This window comes from Manihot esculenta, chromosome 5 (assembly GCF_001659605.2).
Source record: "Manihot esculenta cultivar AM560-2 chromosome 5, M.esculenta_v8, whole genome shotgun sequence".
NCBI classification, from domain to species: domain Eukaryota; kingdom Viridiplantae; phylum Streptophyta; class Magnoliopsida; order Malpighiales; family Euphorbiaceae; genus Manihot; species Manihot esculenta.
In genome coordinates this window covers 4,363,826-4,387,212 of record NC_035165.2, presented here as the reverse complement: position 1 = coordinate 4,387,212, position 23,387 = coordinate 4,363,826, and the positions used below count along the sequence as shown (strand labels likewise).

The window sequence follows — 23,387 nt, the reverse complement described above, 5'->3', positions numbered from 1 at the left end:
TTAATCTCAACACAAAAATATATACGAATAACCAATATTTACATCAACATTAAAATATTCAAATACATCTAATTCAAACCATATACACATTTATCTCTAAAACTTTATATACATGCCATATTTCCACAATCAAGTTCATATAAAAATTTACAAAATATACCCCAGGATACTCAATGATGTAATTTTTTGATGCAGATCTTGCTCTACTGTTCCTTAAATCTACAACCTGCGCGAGGAAAACTAAATTCCAACGCGCTAAGCAATTTGCTTAGCGGTGCTCAACCTTTTTTTTTTTTTTATAGATAAACATTTAAATCAAACTTCATGTAATAACAGTAATGCCAACAAATAATAAATAACTATACAACAAATATTTTGAAATAATCCAAATCCTATTATTCATGCACAAATATATATACATGTTTTAGTTTCATAATCCTTGTTTTTTTTTTTTGTTCCTTCATCATGTAAAAAGTTTTATTTTCTCTTAATACTGTTAATTATTTATTATATTTTTGTTGGCCCCTATAAATTTAAATGGGACTGTTAAGTCAGATAAGGAAACTGTAACTGTAGGGCACAAGGTGCCAAATAACTGTATGGCTCAAAAGCCGATTCTATAACTGTAGGATATCTCATTGTATCCCAAGAATCAGTGTAACTGTAGTGCAGTACTGCAAGATCTGTATATGGCATGCCACACCCTTAAACTAACTCACAATTCCCATCAAACTTATCAGGGCCACACTTTAAATAATTTATACATTTAAACAGGGACAAAAACGTGCAATACAGTGTCACTGTCAATTATGCAACTATAATACTTTATCATTTTACAACACCACTTTAAAACCTTACTTTTAAACATTGTCATATTATATAATTCTATTAATTTAATATACCTACATAAATTATAAATTCATACTTTAATCCTTAATTAATTCATTATTATTCTTTTTAATTATTATTATTATTTATTTTTTTTAATATAATTTTTTTTTCTTTTTACTTATTTATTTATCACAATATACCTTATTTCATTTTTTTTTCTTTGAATTTCTATTTGTATCTCACATTCTTATTATTATTTTTAAACATCATATTTACACTATATCTCACTTTTCTTATTCCTTTAATTTCTATATATTTTTTTGTCATCTAATCTAATATCTTTCTCTTCTTTTTTTTTTTCTAAAATTCTTTCTTCTTCTTCTTTTTTTTCTTGTTCCTATATCTAACCAAATTCTTTTTCTATCCAAGAATATAAGTCATTTCATTTGTTCCATAACCTAATTTGTGATTAAATTACATATTAATTTTAAAATTTTCTATCTATTAAATCTATTATTTCTCAAACTTTTATTATACAAATATAATTAATCTATTATTCACTTGGTCTTTCTATTAGGGTAGTAAAATTTCAAATAAAACCTAATTAATAAATTCTTGAATTGATTCAAATGGGGTTGAGCACAAACCTTAGAATTTCCAAAATATTCTACAAGCTTTACTTCTCTACTCTTCCTTTTCTTTCCCTTTGGAACTTTCACTTTTCCTTTCCACTTCTTTCTCATGAAAAAAAATAAACCAATAAATCAAATTAATACAATATTTCTCATAAATATTCACATAAAATAATAAGAAATAACCCTACAACAAAAACCCCTAACATACCTTTCAATTCCTAATCCTTGGTTACTATTCATTCCCCCCTCACCCTTGAAATTTCTCTTTAATTTCCCTTCTTTTCTTCAAATTCTTCTTTGGAAAGGTGTTGGGAGAAGATGGAGAGTTGATTAGAGATGAAATTTGAAGAAATTAGTGTAAAAGAGAAAAGATGGGAGAAGTGGGTTTCATGGTTGATTGTTCACGGGAAGGAGGAGAAAACAAAAATGGGAAAGCTTCTAGTCTTTTCTCCTTTATTCTTTTCTTTTCTTTTTTTTTCTTTTTCTCTTTTTTTTTTAATTTTATTTGGTTGTGCCACTCGGCTTTAAATTAAAATTTAATTTAATTAATTTTTTCTTTTCTTTTCTTTTTATTTTCTTTATTCATATTCTTTTTACTTATTTATTATTTATTTCTTTATTATTTTTTATTTTATTTTATTTTATTTTTTATTTTTTTTATTTTTTTTTGAATGTTACAACTCTACCCCTCTTATAAAAATTTCGTCCTCGAAATTTTACCTGTATTAAAGAGATGAGGATACTGTGCTTTCATAATATCTTCGCTTTCCCAAGTTGCTTCTTCTACTTTGTGATTCCTCCACAGAACTTTAACAAGAGAAATTCTTTTGTTTCTCAACTCTTTTATTTCTCTTGCTAGAATTTTCACAGGTTCTTCTTCATATGACAAGTTTGGCTGTACATCCACAGATTCTGCTGGGAGGATATGAGAGGGATCTGATCTATATCTTCTAAGCATTGAGACATGAAAGACATTGTGTATCTTATCAAGTTCTGGTGGTAAAGCTAGCTTGTAGGCTACCGGTCCTACACGTTCCATAATTTCATAAGGACCGATAAATCTAGGACTCAGTTTGCCCTTTTTTCCAAATCGCAGCACTTTCTTCCAAGGTGAAACTTTAAGGAATACTTTATCGCCCACTGAAAACTCTATATTCTTTCTTTTCTTATCTGCATATGACTTTTGTCTGTCTGATGCTGCCCTTAACCTCTCCTTGATGATCTTAACCTTTTCTTCTGTTTGTCTTATCAAGTCAGGACCCACAAGTTTTCCTTCACTTAGCTCTGTCCAGCATAGAGGAGTCCTGCATTTCCTCCCATACAATGCTTCATAAGGTGCCATTTTAATACTGGACTGGTAGCTGTTGTTGTAAGCGAATTCCATTAAGGAAAGATACTTTTCCCAGCTTCCTTCAAATTCAATTACACAGCTCCTTAACATGTCTTCTAAGATCTGAATTACCCTCTCTGACTGACCATCTGTTTGGGGATGAAAAGCTGTACTGAAGTTCAATCTGGTACCCAAAGCTTCATGCAATTTCTCCAAAAATCTTAAGGTAAACCTCGGGTCTCTGTCAGATATGATAGAGATAGGTACGCCGTGCAGCCATACTATCTCTTTTATGTACAATTCTGCTAATTTCTCAAGATAATAATTTGTTCTGACAGGTAGAAAATGTGCAGACTTCGTCAATCTATCAACAATCACCCATACAACATCTTTCTTTCTTGGTGTGAGTGGCAGACCCGTGACAAAATCCATAGTAACTCGATCCTATTTCCATTCTGGTATAGAGATTGGTTGTAGCAAACCAGAAGGAACTTGGTGCTCTGCCTTTACCTGCTGACAAGTTAAGCATTTCGAAACCAACTTTGCTATGTCTCTTTTTATTCCTGGCCACCAATAGCTTTTCTTCAAATCTTGATACATTTTGGTACTACCAGGATGCATTGCATATGGACTACTATGAGCCTCTTCCAGTATACTCTTCCTTAACTCGGTTATGTCTGGCACACATATTCTGTTTTGGTAATATAAGCAACCATCAGCTTTAATTTCAAACCCATTATCCTTCCCTTCCTGTATTTGTCTTACCTTCGCTGCAATATCTTTATCTTCCTTCTGAGCTTCCTGGACTTGTTGAAGCAAACTGGGTCTAACTTTCAATTCTGCAATTACAGCTCCATCTCTAGCCAATGTCAAGTGAGCATTCATAGCTTTGAGTGCAAGCAAATGTTTTCTGCTAAGAGCATCTGCCACCACATTTGCCTTGCCAGGGTGGTAGTCAATAATACAATCGTAGTCTTTTAACAGCTCCATCCATCTCCTTTGTCTCAAATTTAACTCTTTTTGAGTTGGCAAGTACTTTAGGCTTTTATGATCTGTATAAATGTAACACTTTTCGCCATATAAGTAATGCCTCCAGATCTTTAATGCAAAGACTATGGCTGCTAATTCTAAATCATGAGTGGGATAGTTTCTTTCATGTGACTTTAATTGCCTGGAAGCATAAGCAATAACCTTTCCATCTTGCATCAACACGCAACCAAGTCCATTGTGAGAAGCATCACTATAAATCACAAAGTCCTTACCTGACACTGGTTGTGTAAGGACATGTGCCTCTGTGAGCATAGCCTTTAATCGATCAAAACTGGCCTGACACTTGTCATTCCATTCAAACTTGACATTTTTCTGCAACAATCTTGTCAGTGGAGCAGCTATTTGAGAGAATCCTTTTACAAACCTTCTGTAATAACCGGCTAACCCCAAAAAGGTTCTGACCTCTGTAATGTTCTTGGGTGGCTTCCATGCAAGGATAGTCTCTATCTTTTTGGAATCGACCCTTATGCCTTCTGCAGATACTACATGTCCCAGAAAAGATATTTCATTCAGCCAAAATTCACATTTGCTGAATTTAGCATAAAGTTGTTTCTCCCTTAGCGTTTGTAACACAATCCTCAAGTGCCTATCATGCTCTTCTTTTGTCTTTGAATAGACAAGAATGTCATCTATGAACACAACAACAAACTGGTCCAAGAAAGGGTGAAAGATACGATTCATCAGGTCCATAAATGCAGCTGGAGCATTAGTCAATCCGAATGGCATGAAAAGGAATTCATAATGCCCATATCGAGTCCTGAATGCAGTCTTTGGAATATCTGCATCCTTTACTCTGAGCTGATAATAACCTGATCTTAGGTCAATTTTAGAAAAGACACCCGTTCCCTTTAGCTGATCAAACAAATCATCTATACGGGGCAGTGGATATTTATTCTTGACAGTCACCTTGTTGAGTTGTCTGTAGTCCAAGCACAATCTCAGTGAACCATCCTTCTTTTTAACAAATAGCACTGGTGCACCCCAGGGAGAGATACTGGGGCGTATGAAACCCTTATCGAGTAATTCTTGTAGCTGCACTTTTAATTCTTTTAATTCTGTGGGAGCCATCCTATACGGAGCAATTGATATGGGTGTAGTGCCTGGTACAACTTCTATGGCAAATTCTACTTCTCTTTCTGGAGGTAATCCTGGTAATTCGTCTGGGAAGACGTCAGAGAAGGCGCAAACAGTAGGTATATCTTGCACCATAGGTTTCTCCTTCTTAGCCTCCAAAACACAGGCTAAGTAGGCCTCACAACCCTTTCTTATCATTCTTCTGGCTGCAGTAGCAGAAATAACATTGGAGAGAAAATCTGATCTCTCGCCCACAACTACTACTTCTTCACCTTCTGGTGTCTTTAGCGTGATTCTCTTCTTTCTACAATCAACTATAACTTGGTTTTTAAATAACCAATCCATTCCTAGGATCACATCAAACTCCCGAAAAGGTAATTCAATCAAATCTCCATGAAAAATGTGACCGTGAATCAAGATGGGACAATCTTTAAATACTTTACTGACAACCACACTGTGGCCAAGAGGATTAGTTACCACTATATCCTGGTCTAGTATGTCTGCTTGTAGTTCTTCTTTATTTGTGATAGGCATGCAAATATAAGAATGTGTGGAACCAGGATCTATTAAAGCATGAACAGACTGGCCAAAGATAGAAAATGTACCCATGATAACATCTGGGGAATCCTGATCCTCTCTGGCTTTGATGGCATAGGCTCTGGCAGGTGCTCTAGATTCCGGTCTATCCACAGTCTCTGACACTCTTTGACTAGAGGTACCTGTCGGCTCACTTCTACCTTTGCTTCTTGTCTTCTGAGTTACTGGTGCAGTTCTTTCAGTTGCTGGTGTTGAGGCTGTCTGCTTCTTAGGACAATCCCTCATAATGTGATCCATAGACCCACATATGAAACAGGCTCCTGTCAGCAGTCTGCAAGTACCAGTATGTCTCCTTCTGCAATGGTTGCACTCTGGTGGAAGATTTCTTCCTGAGCCTCCTGAACTGGCCACAGAAGCAGTCTGTTGAACAGACCCACTTGCTAAACTCTGAGCTGATTTTTAGCCTTGCCATTGAGACTGGCTTGATCTAGCAGGTTGAAAACTTTTCTGTCTCTTACTAGAGCCCTGTGAAGCTATCATTTGCCCTTGACTCTAACTCTGACTGTGAGTCCTTTTTTGCTGACTCCTCTGTCTTCTACTCTGGTCTTCTTCCCTCACTTTCTCTACATTTAAAGCTGCATTCACCAGTGCTGAAAAATCTCTGATCTGAAGAGCAACTAGAAGCATCCTGATCTCAGTGTTTAACCCTTGCTCAAATCTTTTACATTTTGCCTCCTCTGTAGGAATCATCTCCCTGGCATATCTGCTCAATCGAATAAACTCCCTTTCATACTCAGCTACTGTCATACGTCCCTGCCTCAAATAGATAAACTCCCCTTTTCTCTCCTCCATATATATGTCTCCTACGTATCTTTTCCTGAACTCATTCAAGAAAAATTCCCATGTCCTCTGCATTGGTTGCACTGTCTGTGCCACAGTATCCCACCATTGGTAGGCTTCTTCTTTCAGTAGTGACACTGCACATAGTAGACTATCTTCTGGGGAACACTGTAGCTGCTGAAGCACCCTGTCTGTACTTTGCAACCAATATTCTGCTGTGGATGCATCATCTTCCTTTCGTCCTTTGAATTCTGTGGCACCATATTTTCTCAATTTATCGATAGGCGACCTAGCTGGTGCTGGTGCAGGAGCCGGTGGAGGAACTATAGCTGGCTGAGCTACTCCGGCCACTTGCCTGAAAATCTCTGTTAATTGTTGTAATAAGGCCTCCTGCTCTGGCCTTCTAGCACCAGGAGGAGCCTGTGGCAGTGCATGGCCGGTAGCCTCAGTCGGTACATGACTTTCTACTTCTTCTCCAACTTGAAGTTCTCTCAATTCTTCAGACATCCTATAATGTTAAAATTCAGAAAATAGATCTGCATCAGAGTTACATCAGAGTTACATCATATCTTGAATATATATGGCATGTACATATTCATATACCTAACTATTACTCCACATATTGCCTAGAGTCGACTAAACCTGCTCTGATACCACTAAATGTAACACCCCCTACCCGGTTATTTAATTAACTGAGCCGGAGATATTACATTCTGTAACAATTCTCTTATTTTTCCTTTATTTTATATCATGTAAATCATGGGTTTTTTGTTTTTTTTTTTAAAAAACCAAAAATTCGGCAGAGTTTCCTCTAAAATATGAACTTAATCCCACCTGTGAATAGTAATATCACACTTCTATCAATTTCAACCTTAACCCCCAAACTCCTTTCACCATCAACACAATTTCAATTTAGATCAAACACTTCATAAACCATCTCATTAATCTCAACACAAAAATATATACGAATAACCAATATTTACATCAACATTAAAATATTCAAATACATCTAATTCAAACCATATACACATTTATCTCTAAAACTTTATATACATGCCATATTTCCACAATCAAGTTCATATAAAAATTTACAAAATATACCCCAGGATACTCAATGATGTAATTTTTTGATGCAGATCTTGCTCTACTGTTCCTTAAATCTACAACCTGCGCGAGGAAAACTAAATTCCAATGCGCTAAGCAATTTGCTTAGCGGTGCTCAACCTTTTTTTTTTTTTATAGATAAACATTTAAATCAAACTTCATGTAATAACAGTAATGCCAACAAATAATAAATAACTATACAACAAATATTTTGAAATAATCCAAATCCTATTATTCATGCACAAATATATATACATGTTTTAGTTTCATAATCCTTGTTTTTTTTTTTTGTTCCTTCATCATGTAAAAAGTTTTATTTTCTCTTAATACTGTTAATTATTTATTATATTTTTGTTGGCCCCTATAAATTTAAATGGGACTGTTAAGTCAGATAAGGAAACTGTAACTGTAGGGCACAAGGTGCCAAATAACTGTATGGCTCAAAAGCCGATTCTATAACTGTAGGATATCTCATTGTATCCCAAGAATCAGTGTAACTGTAGTGCAGTACTGCAAGATCTGTATATGGCATGCCACACCCTTAAACTAACTCACAATTCCCATCAAACTTATCAGGGCCACACTTTAAATAATTTATACATTTAAACAGGGACAAAAACGTGCAATACAGTGTCACTGTCAATTATGCAACTATAATACTTTATCATTTTACAACACCACTTTAAAACCTTACTTTTAAACATTGTCATATTATTTTTTCTTTTCTTTTCTTTTTATTTTCTTTATTCATATTCTTTTTACTTATTTATTATTTATTTCTTTATTATTTTTTATTTTATTTTTTTTTATTTTTTATTTTTTTTATTTTTTTTTGGATGTTACAATCCTTGTAGAAGTGAAAACCTGTGAGACTTTCAAACTCTCCATAGTTTCAGTCATCCTCTCAAGAGTTCTATAGAGCCTTTGAAACTCACCACCAACTAACTTTTTAAAGAGCTTATAATCATTAGCCATGTTCGGTTCACTTTCATCAGTACTATCCACTACATTCTTATCTTTACTCATCCTGCTTTAAACCAACAACGAACAAAGAGAACTAGCAAATATGGTATTGGAAATAAAAGCACTCAAGTATTTGTACTCTTATAACTCCTTTGTTGATTCTTCAATTGAATTTCAGAATTTAAAGTCAACCAACCAATCACATAGTGCGTTTAAAGAAATAAATAAAAAACCCTAAACAAAGAAGGAAGCACACAAAACTAAAAAGAAGGCATTGACAATTTGGAAAATAAAACACGAATATAATTTTGTACTACTTGAAAATTACCACCTAGAGTATAAATATAAACAAACAATACTCCAGTAATGTGAAGAAAGCAAAAGCAAGCTTAAACAAAAAATAGAGATTTAAAAATCAATGAAAATGAATCTGATTAAAATATAAATTTAATTCACTACAGAACAAATTAAATATGGATCTATTTAAATCTATTCAAAAAAAGGCAAGTATCAAAACCTACTAATAGAATCAGAAAATTTTTTTTTTCACAAACAACATTATGATTGAGTTTTCTGATATTAAAAGAATGATTTGATATCAAATCAATTCAGGTGCAATTGTCTTTTATCTCCAAATATGGATTCAAACCAATTCAAAATTCAAAATTAATTCTCATAAATTTCGACTATCAATTGAGAAAAATAAGATAATATAAATGAAATAGAAAGTAATTTATAAATTTTCGATCAAGAGAAAATTAGGAAGAAGTCACAAATTTTAGCCAAATATCAAGATAAATAAGACAATAAAGATTTCGGCCAATATTAAGAAACTCAGACAAAGAATTTTGGTCAAACAAGAGTAATCATTGAAATTTTCTTTTTTATTATAAATTTTGAATTTGTCTTCTAAAATGATATTAGATAAAGATTTAAATAATCAAAAGATGCAGCAAATGGACACAAGGATTCTTCACCAAATTCAATAAGGAAGAAAAATGAAAACTCTAAAATCTAAGATAAATAAGAATTTAGCTCACTTTGCCTCTAATACTAACTGATGTTGAACCCTATAATATAAGTCTCAAATTCACACGCACAAATAAATATGAAATCCAAAAATTTGATAAACTCATTTCTATGACACCCACACTTAAAGAAGCTGAAACACTAATAATAGAAGAATTCATATAAAAATCTGATAAACACCATAATGAATAGTTGATAAGTTAGCCAAGATTCTTGATGATATTGATGAAAGCAAATTCTCACTCTTACTCAAAGCAATACACACCAAAAATATGAAGGAGAATTCTAAAATTTTCATTTGTCCCCTTTTTAAGTGTTCTTTATTCCTATATAGTAGGAAAAAAAATAAAACTCTAAAACGCTTTTCTTAGACTTGGCCAAACTACGCACAAGGTTTAAACCCATTCATACGCTAAAATAACACATCAAACTCATAAATAATAAAATATAAGTCCAAAACATGACTCAAACACTTTAAAACTTAGAAGATAAATTATGGACAAATACAAGTTCAAATAAAGTTAAAATAAAGCAAATGTTTAAAAAAATAATACAAAGCAACACAATAATACAAAGCAACGCCATCATCATTACACACCTCAAGCAAGGTGAGTAGTTTAGATGTATCTTCAAGCTCCACGAGACATTAATTTGCCAATAATAAATTCAGCCAATTCTTGTGTTATTTGTTCTTAAATGTGTAAAATCATAATTTTTTTCAAGTTTTTTTTAGCTTTTCTCCTTGTCACTGGTCCACTATGAAATACCAATAAATCCTTACTCCCTTCATTTCCATATGATTGTACTTGCTGGTTCATATAATTGACCAAAATAAGATAATCTAGCTACTTCCTGTCGACTAATGATAGGATATGAATGACAACTTGCTAACTGACCGACTAATGACCAAACGATCTATCGACTTGATGAATGACTAGTCGACCTGGCAACTTAATGGCCGGTGTAACGACCCAGAAATTGGACCGCTACCGGTACTGAAATTCAGATCGACTTAATGTCGCCAGAACCCATAACAAACCTACTATACATTCTGTCCACATGATAATCTCATACATTTTCATAAAAATTTAAACTTTTTATACCAAACTCGACCTATGCATTAAACATCAATTATATACATAAAACTCACGCTAGAGCCATCGTTAAATGCTCTAATATAGTTAATATCACATACATCAAGCTTGATTCAATATAATTCATTATAAAACCTTTACACTAAAACATATTGACTGGTATTTACAAAGCGGCAACAGATTTGGAGCCAGTACCGTGACGGTGGCACCGGATGAATTCATCTCTCAATGTTTTGACGAGATATCCCTATCAAAAAACCGCCCTGCGAACCTGTTATTACCAATGACCTTCCCGATCTGCCTCGACGGCAATACGATCCTAAATATAACCTCTTCCGCTTTTGGCTCGTTTTCGGGCCGATCCTTCCGTCTCACCTGCTGTGGAGACCGCTGCAACTTCTAATTCATGGCCGTTGCTGAGACTTCCGGTGGGGGCCAGGCGATAGGTGGAGCAGTGTTCACCAGAACTTCTCCCGTTTGGGCCATAATTGTCGATGTGGGGTGGGGATATTATTGCGCGTAAGGGTAGAGACAATACATTGAGGCCTGAGCGAAATGTCAATCGAAAGAAATCTCAAAGGAAGGATTTTAACCCAAACCTCTTAATTAACAAATACAGCGTTTTTGTCTCGGTTTGGGATCCATACATTCTGCAAGTGCTAGGTTTTGAGGATACCTACTTCCATGGAAGCTTCTTCAAAGACCATCTCGAAATTTCTCTACACCCAGCTTTGCCGCTACTTCAGCTCTCTCCCAAGGCTCCCGAGCTTGTTTAAAATTAGCTCAAATTACAGACCCCAAGCTGCGGGAAGCTCAGAGACTCTCACTGACTACCTCCACTCCAGGAGGTCACTGCCTTTCAGCTGCGCGGAGCTCATCAGCAAGAACTCCCGCGTCCCTTCGCAGTCTCATTGCCAACATTGACTTCTAGGCCTCCGATTTCTCCAAGTCCGCGCGAAAATTCCTCTGTTACATCCCTCCCATCAACGAATTCGAGTTCTATTATGAAAGCACTGGTATCGATTACAATGCGGTTCGCCCGCCAAAATTCTTTGATTAAATTAAGATGTTTGACTTGAATAAATATTAGAATTTAATTATAATTAAAAAAACAATTTTAATAATCAGTAGACAAAAATTTGTCATTAAGCTTCCTGAATTGCCATATATTGTCTTTTAGATTTATTTCTTACTCGCTGGATGACCACTACATCGGATGTTCCACTATGGACCATGGTTCCTAGCCTTTTCCTGGTACTGATTTTATTAGTATTTGCAACTCTCAGTTGTTTTAGCCATAGTGAGAGCTATGATTGAATATATATGTATATATAAATATGCAATTAACAAGTCCATTAACTGCTTGGTTGAATGTGGTTATTTAAGGATTCTGGCTTAGTAGATCGTGTTTCTAAACAAGTAACAATAACTCAATCAGGAAAAATAATCCAACAGCTACAACGCAGGATATGACAATGACAAGATTTGGACTGTTGAGATGGATACATTTGCTCAAACTCTGTTGGCGATCATAGAATAGTTTTCCTATATATATTTTTGTATGCACGTGTGTATTTTTCATATACAGGCGGCTGCCTGCTGTGTAAAGTGTATGTTATGTGCTATAAATTAACGAGTGGTTGTGGATTATTGAACAATGATTTCAAATATAAACCACAAATATGCCTGATTTGCCTACTCCACTGGTCCCCTTTTCTATTTGATACAAGTGCAAGTCGCGGGCCTGTAAAAATCTACATTTATATTTTTTTCACGTATCCTTCTTTCAATAAATGCTTGCTGCCGGTTGCATCTGTAATTTTATAATTACTTTTTAGATTATTTTCATTTATTCTGAATCAAATTAGACTAACGATTAAATTTATTTTTAAATAAAATTCATCTGATGTTAAAAAGCTTGGAAGGACCCGCACCAACCCGCCAAAAAGAAAACATGCTTCTTATTTATGGTCAATTCCGAAATCCAAAGCCAGTCCTGCATTGTTTGCCAAACAAAGACTCAACTGCACAGTTGCCACCGCACCTGACTCTCAAATAAATCTCAACCGTCGCAAATAAAAATCCACACAGAGGGCAATGTCGGCATATGGAAATAATAAATAAATAAATAAAATAAATGGCTCTCGGTTTTGATTGCAGTTCCAGGAGGCAAGAGCCAAGAGGCAGGAGTCAGAGGCATTGCACAAGTAACTGCTGCTCCCTTGCACACACATGCTTCATCTCCCCTCATTTTTTCCATTGCTTTGGCCTTAGGGTTTAGATTCCTCTCTGTCTCTTTCACTTCAATTCTCTCGACTTTTTAGAATTCAGTTTTCTCCATTGCAGTTGCCTACCCAATCAAAACTTCTCAGCTTTAACTCCTTTCTTTTGTAAGGCCAGCAACCTCTGTTTCACTTCATTCAACCTTCAAGTGTATCGGAGAGAAGAGGAGCTTCTCTCGCTCTTCCCATCCATCAATGGTGTTTCGTTCAGTCCCCGAAACCCAAACCTCGGCTCATACAGACGCTGCTGAATTCACAGCCATGGCTTCTTCAACTCTTAAGTCTCACCAGCCTCTTCATAACTTCCCTTTACAGGATCTCAAATGGTCAATGAACCACACCAATAACTACCGCTTTCGTAAGCTCGCTGTTGATTCCTCTCATAAATCCCCCCACCGTGACACCGCCAATCCTGACGGGAATCCGGTCTCTGACGGCGTAAAAACTGGGAACTCGGTTGCGTCTCCTGATCAGAGGACCGAGAAATCTGAGAGGAAATCGGAAGTTTCGGATACTGCGGTTGACAATTCCGATAAGATATCTAAGATATTTATTCGCATCAGGACTAAGAGCAGCAAGTGCGCTGACGATTCTGCCGATGCGGGGGATCAGACCTCAGTTGCAGACGATGCGGAGGAAACGATAACGAAGACATGGAATCTGAGGCCGAGAAGAGCGGTGACCAAGGCTCCCAATGGGAATGGAGGTGTTCCAAAGATTGCTGGAGCTGGAGCTGTCGAGCCGGAAACCAAAGCTAAGGAGCCAATTCGCCCTGAATTGACTAGGTCTCGGAATGCCAACGATGCTAAGGTGTCTGAGAAGAAAGAGAAAGAGAAGGACAAAAAGCTAAGGTTCTCGATCCCGCTTACCAAAGAGGAAATCGAAGAGGATGTCTATGCCTTGACTGGGTCAAAGCCTGCGAGAAGACCCAGGAAGAGATCTAAGCATGTGCAGAAACAACTTGATGTAAGTCAAATTTCCTTGTTTCTATATTCTTGTTTTATTCATGGAAATTCAGCATCTTTATGTGATGCTTGTCCTTAAGCTTACTGAAGTTTCGATTAGCTAACAAGTCCTGTTTTTATGATGGTTTTGCAGTGCTTGTTTCCTGGATTGTGGTTGGCTTCGATCACGCCCGATGCATATAAAGTTTCTGATACTCCTCTGAAGGTTCAATATTGATGTTTCTGGATTGTCAACTCTTTTTTTTTTTTTTTTTTTGGATAGATAAGTAAGCCATTGAAAAGGGAATAAAAAAGTTTGAGTAAAATGCTGTTTGTATTAGAAAATTGTGAGAGACTTAATCTTTGTTAAGCTTACTTCTTAGTAAAGAAAACAATGTCATCAAAGAAGAGAAGATGGCTTCATTTGATGGACTTTAAGCAATTTACATTATGTGATCATGGAATTGTAATTTGGATCACGTTGTCATTACAAGTTAGTTCTTTTGTGCTTTTTATAGAGTTGATGATTGAATTCTGCTGTTCATACAGGGTTAGATGATTTCGACATATAAACTGGGAACTTGAAGGTGAATGACTTCCCAACTTGTTCACATCAGCTTATAGAGTAAAACATTGTGAGCGTATGAAGATAAAAGGGTAACAAATGTCCCTTGTTTCTGCGCCTTCTCTCTGTACAGCAAGGAGCTCACTGCAAGTTTGAAATAGTCATGTTTTTAAGTAGCTCATCTTGTATCATAGTTTGTACATAAGGACTATCAATCTAAAAGGTAGAAATTTTAATATCAGTGTTTATATTATCAGTTAATGAAATCAAACGCTCTTTTAGACTGTTTATTTTGCATGATAGTAGGTGAGAGATTTTTTTCTCATTAGCTGACATGTTGAAATATCTTCAATATCCCAAATAGTTGGCGGGTGATGCAGTGATTAACTCCCACGTTTGATTTCTGCATTTTACTTTCTTTCCAATGCACATTTAGTATAGAGCTAAAAAGAGAGAAAAAAAAATAGATTAACAGTCCTTATCAATTTAAGGAAAGCTTTACTTTTGATAATTAAATGTGGTATTGTTGCTACTGGTGAACTGTGATACTGTGTTATGTATTATTAATAGCAAGATGTGTGGCTTTTAAAAGTTGAGTTGGTTATTTGTTACATTTAAGCAGAATCTTTTTTATCTAATGCATTGCATTGTGTGCCCACATTATATGTAATCATACTTAGATTTTTTTAATCTTCTTATTAACTATAACAATTAAGAATTTCATCCAGATTTATGGAATCCTTCAGAATTTGTAAACTGATGCCCACTCAGAATTCATTGCCTTCATCTGTCAAACAATTCTTGGGAGTGCATGAGGATCATACTGGAAAGTGTGTGATGTAGTTTATGAGCTCCTATTTTTATCATTTTATACTCTTCAGCTTATTTGATTGATGCAGTTTGTAGCTAAAATTTTAGCCTGATCCTACTCTCCTCTCCTTTTCATCCTAGATCAAGAACATGCTTGTTAATAAAAACTTATGAGCATAGTTATCAGGCTGAAATAATGGTATATTTTACCTGTGTAGAGTGTTGGAACCTTATTTAGTTTCGGACATGGTTGTCTTAAGTACTTATTATCTCTGTTGTTTTCCTCTTGAAATAGTACAAGTTCACTGGCTCTTTATCTATTTGATAAAAACTAGTTCGTAAAAAGTTATTGGTTGTAGCTTGATGCTGGTTATCCTTTCTTATTTGAAAGCTGTACAAGTTATTTGTGCAGCATTGTTATCAGTGAGATTGTACAATCAAGTGGTGCAACGAGATCAACTGACTGGTACGAAAGCAATTTTATTGTACAATCATTGCAATGGGATTCTGGATCACAGGGTTTGTATAGTAGTCATATGAGATCAGCAATTGATGGTAGAAGTGGTCCAGGATCTGAGCCATAAATTTTAAGAATTAGCCTAAAACTAGGCAATTTAATGATGAGGTTAATGTGATAGTGGAAGCATGCCATGGAAGAACAACTTTGGAGCATGTTAATGCCTTTTAAATTGAATTTTTATGATATAGACAGAACAGTTATCTAGACTTCTCAGCTTGCTTTGTAAGATCAACATTGTGTATTAGATGTGTTAATGTCATCTGCAAATTATTAAATACCTTTCCAGATCAATTCTGAAAGTCACTTAGGAAGGTCTTGGAGTTATGATCTTTAATCATGAGACACATAGATAGGTGCTCAAATGGAGTGGGCTTATCCTGATATAAGTTTTAGTTGGGTTTTTCTTGATTATATCTCAATTTTTTGATCTGATTTATAATGATAAAATTTGATATCATCCATGTTGAGAGCTGGGTTGAGCAAATACTTTTGATTTTCTCTGACTCGTTTCATTTCACATAACATGCATGGTCTGAGGAGTTCTGACTGATCATAATTTGAAGTGTATTTGTGGAGAAGCCCTCTCTCTCTATCACTGTAAACTCCCCATTCATTTGCAAAACTAAAAAAGAACAATGAACGTGCATCTTAGGGCCTCAAGTGTTTTCACACCTTATGATGTAGATACTAGGTAGGCATTGTTATCCTTTTGGAATTTAACCCTAGAACCTAGAGGAACCAAGAATTGCAACAAGCTATAATAACTGTAGGTGTACATTTGCATATGTTATGGTTAGAACTAGTAGCTTTCATCTTCTACAGTTCTAGTTCATGTTTAAGCAGGGTACTTGTTGATTGTTATCGCTGTGTTAATATTTTATAAACTTGGAATTTCCATTGCTTTGATGTGTTCTCCTTTTCAAGCACTCAAAGCAGTAGAAAGATGTAGTATTTAAGAATTCTTTCTATTATGGTTCGCTAGATTGTTTTTATCAGCTAGGTTTCAGTTGTTGTTATTGGGGGGTTTAAGTGTAGTGGTCTTGTAGGCATGCAGTTCTTTCGCATGAAAAATTGTTCATTTTCCATGGATCCTGTTAATTTTGCAGACAAAGGAAGGTTGAAATTTATTGTTATCTGTCAATTACAGAAATAAAGTAGCAGCTGTGACGGTAGGAGGTTGAAGCTGTTCAGCTCAGGAGTGTAAAATAACAGTGAATACATGCGCTTTATTTGCTGAACAGTTACTACTTTTCCATTCCAAAGCGTGCTGATATGTGTGCAAGGGATGCAATATAGGTGCAAGTTAAGAATCGACTCTGCTTGAGGTGCTTTGGGCCTTTGTAACAAGCTGCGGAGGAGAATTGAGGTGCTCAAACTTTCTGCATATGTTGATCGTCATCATTATCATCACAGATGCGTTTTTTTCTGAGATGAATAATATTTGGGGATTATTACGAGTGGTATCAGTTGATTGGCATTGCATTTAATAGCAAATTGCTCTGCTGGTTTCAGAGGCAGGGAGCTTCACGATAAGATACCTGAACTTCAAGGTGCATTCAGTGCTTGGGAATCAAATTTTGTTTGTAGAAAGTTCTAATTTAAAATGGTGCCATTAAACTTTCTTTTGATCTTATTTTGCGAAGGAGATTTCAAATAATTATTCTGTATGATTTTAATTTTTTTAAAATGTATGTTTTTCAAGTTATTTTTAATTGATTACATGAAATTACTTTTTTACAAAATTTTCAGATTCTAAACAAAATGTGAAAGTCCTTGTATCTGATTAAAATTTTATTTAATGTTCATACTGAAATTTCAGTGAAAATCTTAGCCGTAATTTATTTGTTCTCCCAGTGATGATGCTCTTTGATTTTTTTTAAAAAAATCTTTTTATTGAGGCCTAAAATTGGAGTTACGTGTTTATTTTTATCAGAAAAATTTATTAGAGCGTGGAAGCACGCAACAATGACGGCACATTAAAAAAAGTTTGGCTGCAGTGATTAACAATTAATAAAAAAAATCATCTAAACAAGATGTAAAATACCGCTTGGCATATGGCGATCGTGGCATGGCTCAAGAAGATTCCACATGGATTATGGGGATTTATTATGCTTTAATTTCAATAAACTTGAAAAGAATAGCACCCTACCACTATACATTTGACAACTCATTATACTTTATTATCCACGTGTATAATTTACTTATTTTATTTTTACAAAGTTATTTTGCCTTCATAATTTTATATTCATTTTATTTATCTCTTTAACATTCAGTCTATCTATTTAAAATGTCTATATTCTCATAGAAAATATAAAAATTATATAATCTATTATGCAATTATTCATACAGTACAATTTATTAAATAAATTATGTAGCCAAATAATAATAAATTGGTAATGAATAATAAGAGGCTAATAGTTTTTTCATGTCATGCATGATTGTCCAACTGTGCGGGAACTCCGGAGACGTCTTCAATCTCTAATGGAGTGGTCTAGTTTCACTGATGGTGGTTTAGGAGCTTGACATTGGGCTGAATAGCTCAGATGTGGAAAAATGTGGCTCGAGGATCACGGTGGATCCTTTTGTTTGGTGGTGTTGGTTTTTGGGAGAGCAAAAAAAAAGATTTGATTCACACTAAATTGTCTTATAATTATTACATTACTATTTATACGATCACAATATAATTAAAAAATCTAAACAAATAATAAACAATTTAAATTTTAATAAAATAATTTAAAATTTAATTATTTAATATAACATATTAATTATAATTTTAAATTTATAGTTTATTCCATTTCGGAAAAAAAAATTTATAGTTTATTAAGTTAAGTATTCAACAGTGTTGCATGCCGAAATTTATGAAGACAAGAATGAAAACATGTTCGTTGGTTTAACATCAACGGTGAAGCAAACTAGGCAGAACGTCCTCTAGTCTGGCCTTCGGCGATGAGCTTATTAGAGATGGCTGTGATAACTGGATTCAGGGTTTTATTTTGAATTTAAAGAAATACATTATTTTCATAGGTGGTGATAAATATAAGACCCTTTTGATTGAGATATGAGTTTACGTTAATCGATTTATATAAAACCCTTTTGATTGAGATATGAGTTCGCGTTGATTGATTTTAGTAATCGAGCAGAATCATCTCAACACATATGGATAATAAGCTGGACACAATATGAAGAAATTAGAGTAAAATATTTATGTTTTCTCGGTATATTATTGGGACTATAAATGCACGTGAGATAAATTAAACTGATATGACTCGCAGGATAAATAGAGTATGAACTAATCGATTCTAAATTTTCAGTCAATTACTCACCATTAATAAATCGTTTGACATATTTATAAAAAAAAAAAACGTTATGTTCAATTCATGCAGAGTGTTAAAATGACCATGATATATATATATATCACTTATCTAATCCAAATTCAAGATATTTCTAATTTTTTCATTGAATCCCTATCTTACACTTTACAGAAACTTTAATCTCTCTAAATTTAGGACCAAATTCATTAACTCTCATTTATTTTCAGATCGAACAATCTTCATTACATTGATTTTTTCATTGAATCCGACCATCATTCATGTGTGCGTGACCCCAAATCTCATATCATCACAGAGCTTTGGGCTGTCCTTACTAGCTCGCGTCTTGCTGTGGAGAGGGGTTATGGCGTGTAATCCTTGAATGAGGCCATAAAGGTTTGATAAAAGATACAACTCTAGAAAACCTCAACTACATATATTTCTCAAAACCCCAAACTCTATGAACTCAAAATCATTACATTTCACTGATTTGAATTTACTTCTTCTAAAATTTTGAATTCATAGTTAAAAATAAACCCTCAATCCATTCTAATATTCTATACTGATATATACATTAACGTGGTTTTCAACTTATAACTGATTCGAAAACCCATACAAACCACTAGCATATTTCCTTTAAATGGAAAGAAAATTATTATCCTAAAAATGAAGATTCTTCTCTTCGTTTTCTTTATGCCCTCTTTGATTTATTTATTTATTTATTTTACATTCATTATTGAAGGACTGTTTTGTGGGATTATACTTTGCTTCGAGCTTTCCTCTCTTCTTATTGAGGCTAAGAATCTATTTATGCTCATATTACTTTATTCTTCTTATCCTTCTATATCAATGTCTTCTACTGTTTGTTTTTCCTTCGTTCTCTGTCGGGGCCATTTGCAGCCTTCGTCTTGACATTGTCGGCAAGTAAGCCCTACCCATTCAAGTCAGTTAATTATTATTATTATTATATATGAGCTCTTCATTTTATTCTTAGATAGCTTATATGACAATTCTTAATTATACTGGTCTGCATGAATTATAAAATAATATGTTTTCTTGTGGGCCCCGCTAAATTCTCAATATATGTTGACAGATGGGGGAGGATAATTCAGCCCAGCAAACTCAAAATCCACTCAACCAACTAGTAATTGAGATTCCAGCAAATCTAGAGACAACCTTTTCCGACGATGTTTGTGTCTACAGGGTGCCCCCTACACTTCGCAAAATCAATGAAGCAGCCTACACTCCTCAGGTAGTTTCTATAGGCCCTATTCACCACCACAAACCAGATCTCAAGCCTATGGAAATCCAAAAGCTTAGATATTTAAAAGAATTTTGCAAAAGGCAGACTACTAAAACACAAAGAGATTTTTCCATTGATCTTATTAATACAGTTAGTGAAAAAGACTTCCGAGGTTTTTACGATGATAGTTCTGAAATCTGCAGCACTGAGTTGATTAATATGATTCTGTTAGATAGTGTTTTCATCCTTGAGCTCTTCTTGAGAAATCACAAAGCAGAAAACTATGCCAAAGATTTTATAATAGGGAAGCCATGGCTGAGAACTGATGTACAACAAGACTTAGTTTTGCTGGAAAATCAGCTACCCTTCTCCTTTCTCGAGAAAATCTACGACTTTGCCAGACAGAAATTTGTTGAAAAAGACTACCCATCTTTTCTTGACCTCACCTGCAGATACTTCTCTATCTACAAGCCCAGGAAAATAGAACTGATTCCAAACCCTGTGGACAAAAAACCATTACATTTCACTGATTTGGTTAGATACTTTTGGTCTTTTGGGCATCCTCCGATGAAGCCTAAAAGCATTGGAAATCTCCGTAGCATAACCAAGCTGCACCAGGCAGGATTGAAGCTGAAGCCAGCTCCAAATGAATGTTTCCTGAAGGTTAAATTTGAAAAGGGAATAACTTGTCTTTGGAGAGCTGAGTTGCAAATTCCTTGCTTTGAAATTGATGATACCACAGAATTTGTGGTTCGAAATCTGATGGCTCTTGAGCAGTGTCATTATCCATATGAAACTTACATCTGCAATTACATTAGGCTGTGGGATTTTCTTATTGACACAGCTGAAGATGTGGATTTGTTTGTTGGGAAGAAAATAATTGTTAATGGGCTAGGCAACAGTGCTGCTGTGGCCAACCTGGTTAATAATCTGTGTAATCAAATTGCAGAATGCCACTCCTGTTACTATTCTCTGTCTGAACAGTTGAATGGGTACTATGAGAATTGTTGCAACCATACAATGGCTACACTTAGAAGCATTTATTTTGGTGATCTTTGGAGAGGGACTGGGACTGTTGCTGCTGTTCTACTCCTGGCTCTCACTTTGATACAAGCCATTTGCTCTGTCCTTGCACTATAGTAATTTCTGTTTCCTTTGCGCTTGGACTTGTTATTTTTCTTTTTTAGATTTTTATCTCTTGGTTGAATTTGAAGTCCTCGTTGTAATAAGTTATTCCTTTGCACTCATTTCAATTTGTCATTAATTTTATTGTTTATGTGAGAAAGAAAAGTTGTATTTTTGAAATTTTTATTTCTTGTAACAAAATTTGAATGATTTAAGTTATGAGTGCACTCACATGCTTAGACATTTAAGTAAATCTAATTAATTTGAAAGGTATCATATTTTATTCCTTCAATCCCGTTCCTATTTTAAAAGAAATAAAAAAAAAAAGTTATGAAAATTTTTTTTTTTCCTTTAAAACTTCATAAAATAATAAAATACTAAAATTACATACTGAACAAGAAAAGAGCATTTCCTTATAGATTGAGATGGGGATTGATCAAATATTTTTCAATATCAATCTTATAGCATAAATTAAGATAATATATATAGTTGATTTGAGATAAATAAAATATTAAATCTTTATTCTATTCGTATTTTCTTTATATTTGAACTTAGCACTTCCATATAAAATAATAATTTGAGTAAATATAATATCATGTCAGAAAAATTTTAATTTTTTTCTTAAAGAAAAACAAAGAATGTTGGGTACTACTCTAAACAGCTACTGGGAATAGAATTTCTTAAATATAATTTTTTAAACTATTTTTTCAACAATATTTAAAATATTTCAAAAAAAGAACAATTTTCTTTTCTTCTCCAAACAGATTCAAATATTTTAAGGACTTTCCTTTTTTAATTCCTGAAGTTAATTATAAGAATTATATAAATTATTTAAGATATGAAGAATTTTAAGATTTTGAATATTGGCGTTGTACTATATTCAAAACTCTACACAAGAAAAACTACGAATTCATTTTTCTCGGAATTAAGTGATTAACATATGTGAATGCATACATGAACAAAGAGACTTTATATCATAATTCTTTAAATAAAAATATAAACAGGAGAAAGAGTTGAAAAGAATAAAAAAAAATATTTCTTCAATTTAAATTTTAATATGAGTTAAATAAATTAAAATAAAATAGTCACACAAAAATTCATAAATAAAATGTGATTCAGCCTTTTTCAGGAAATAGGTAGAAGGCCGATGGGCCATAATAAGAAAGAGAAGCTGTGTACATTGGAGGCCCATTATTCTCGGAAATAAAGACCCATGGGGTGGCTCTCCAGTCTCGACACTGGGTGAGTAAAATGGACGAGAAAGGGAGCCGCCGCGTTGATGCGGACGGGAATGTGATCCCGGGGTGGTCGTGGTGGGCGTTGGCAAGCTGTACCCAATTCGTGTGGGGCATGTCATCATATCGGAAAGGCTACGCCGGTGACTCTCGCCTAATGCCTTTTAAAGCCTTCGCGGTCGCCTCTCTCTTTGTCGGCTCCGCTGCTTCCGCCTCATTTGCTGCCCTTCAAGCCTCTGGCATCCACAAGGTCTCGCCTCTCCCTCTTATCGTATGCTTGTTGTCTGGTGTATATAAGAGATCTAATATCTCCAATTTGATTACATCTTCTGTGTAATTTTGCGTTGATTGCGGAATGCATAAATTTTTGCAGGTGGAGGACCTTGTGGAAATGGGAGCTAATTTGAGGACCGGACTTGGGATACCTCCAAGGTCACGAGAAGAGTAAGCGTTGTACTCTCCCAATTTTGATACCGTCACTCGTTGGGTGGGCACTCGACAATTGTTATATGGCAAATGATCGTTGCTTGCCATTTGTTTTGGCAGAAGAGCAAGGTCTCAAGGTTGCGGACACAGCTTTACTTGCATTGAAGAAGCAGATGGTTCTTTATCGTCCAAGTGAAGATGACAGTGGGGGCTTACTTCACATGGAGTATGCAGATGGTTCTTTGCCATTGGAATGGCCAAGTGAAGAAGCATCAAGAATGTAGAGTGATTTAGGTCTTTATTTTAGTTGAATGACACTTGATTTTAACATACACAGAATACCATGTTCAAATTCTTCTAGTGATGTCTGCATTTCTTTTTCCGTGGTTTAGTCACCTGCTTGTTTATTTATAGGCAAGATTTACGATTTTATTCTCCATCT

The 23,387-nt window shown here is 34.7% G+C and overlaps 4 protein-coding genes across 6 annotated transcripts; 3 read left to right on the top strand and 1 right to left on the bottom strand.

Moving 5' to 3' along the window:
• Positions 1-8,110, bottom strand: LOC110614775. Of its 2 annotated transcripts, none has more exons than XM_043957148.1 (3): positions 6,841-8,110; positions 5,526-6,805; positions 1-1,562 (listed from the first exon to the last, which is right to left on the bottom strand). In XM_043957148.1, exon 2 carries the CDS (start codon positions 6,802-6,804, stop codon positions 6,010-6,012), a length of 795 nt encoding a protein of 264 aa, XP_043813083.1. In that variant the 5' UTR covers position 6,805; positions 6,841-8,110; the 3' UTR covers positions 1-1,562; positions 5,526-6,009. The 2 variants fall into 2 exon arrangements, with proteins under 2 accessions (XP_043813083.1, XP_043813084.1); XM_043957149.1 differs by having other exon boundaries at positions 1-226.
• Positions 8,111-12,626: 4,516 nt separating this feature from the next.
• LOC110616348 lies at positions 12,627-14,563 on the top strand. Its single transcript, XM_021758745.2, has 3 exons — positions 12,627-13,735; positions 13,868-13,939; positions 14,263-14,563. Exons 1-3 carry the CDS (start codon positions 12,965-12,967, stop codon positions 14,266-14,268), a joined length of 849 nt encoding a protein of 282 aa, XP_021614437.1. The 5' UTR covers positions 12,627-12,964; the 3' UTR covers positions 14,269-14,563.
• Positions 14,564-19,765: 5,202 nt separating this feature from the next.
• LOC110616113 (UPF0481 protein At3g47200) lies at positions 19,766-21,464 on the top strand. 2 transcript variants are annotated; one of them, XM_021758437.2, is made up of 2 exons: positions 19,766-19,840; positions 20,010-21,464. In XM_021758437.2, the coding sequence occupies exon 2, from the start codon at positions 20,010-20,012 to the stop codon at positions 21,297-21,299; it is 1,290 nt and encodes a 429-aa protein (XP_021614129.1). In that variant the 5' UTR covers positions 19,766-19,840; the 3' UTR covers positions 21,300-21,464. The 2 variants fall into 2 exon arrangements, with proteins under 2 accessions (XP_021614129.1, XP_021614130.1); XM_021758438.2 differs by having other exon boundaries at positions 19,802-19,859.
• Positions 21,465-22,507: 1,043 nt separating this feature from the next.
• LOC110614396 lies at positions 22,508-23,305 on the top strand. Its single transcript, XM_021755916.2, has 3 exons — positions 22,508-22,769; positions 22,893-22,963; positions 23,066-23,305. The coding sequence occupies exons 1-3, from the start codon at positions 22,536-22,538 to the stop codon at positions 23,139-23,141; spliced, it is 381 nt and encodes a 126-aa protein (XP_021611608.1). The 5' UTR covers positions 22,508-22,535; the 3' UTR covers positions 23,142-23,305.
• Positions 23,306-23,387: the final 82 nt, after the last annotated feature.

What these genes read in the sequence shown, in the direction of transcription:
- LOC110614775 (XM_043957148.1), bottom strand. Translation starts at nt 6,804, where the DNA reads ATGTCTGAAGAATTGAGAGAACTTCAAGTTGGAGAAGAAGTAGAAAGT.
- LOC110616348 (XM_021758745.2), top strand. Translation starts at nt 12,965, where the DNA reads ATGGTGTTTCGTTCAGTCCCCGAAACCCAAACCTCGGCTCATACAGAC. An exon ending in ATGTGCAGAAACAACTTGAT is followed by an intron (nt 13,736 to 13,867) that starts GTAAGTCAAATT and finishes ATGGTTTTGCAG; the next exon opens with TGCTTGTTTCCTGGATTGTG.
- LOC110616113 (XM_021758437.2), top strand. Translation starts at nt 20,010, where the DNA reads ATGGGGGAGGATAATTCAGCCCAGCAAACTCAAAATCCACTCAACCAA.
- LOC110614396 (XM_021755916.2), top strand. Translation starts at nt 22,536, where the DNA reads ATGGACGAGAAAGGGAGCCGCCGCGTTGATGCGGACGGGAATGTGATC. An exon ending in AAGCCTCTGGCATCCACAAG is followed by an intron (nt 22,770 to 22,892) that starts GTCTCGCCTCTC and finishes AAATTTTTGCAG; the next exon opens with GTGGAGGACCTTGTGGAAAT. An exon ending in CCTCCAAGGTCACGAGAAGA is followed by an intron (nt 22,964 to 23,065) that starts GTAAGCGTTGTA and finishes TTGTTTTGGCAG; the next exon opens with AAGAGCAAGGTCTCAAGGTT.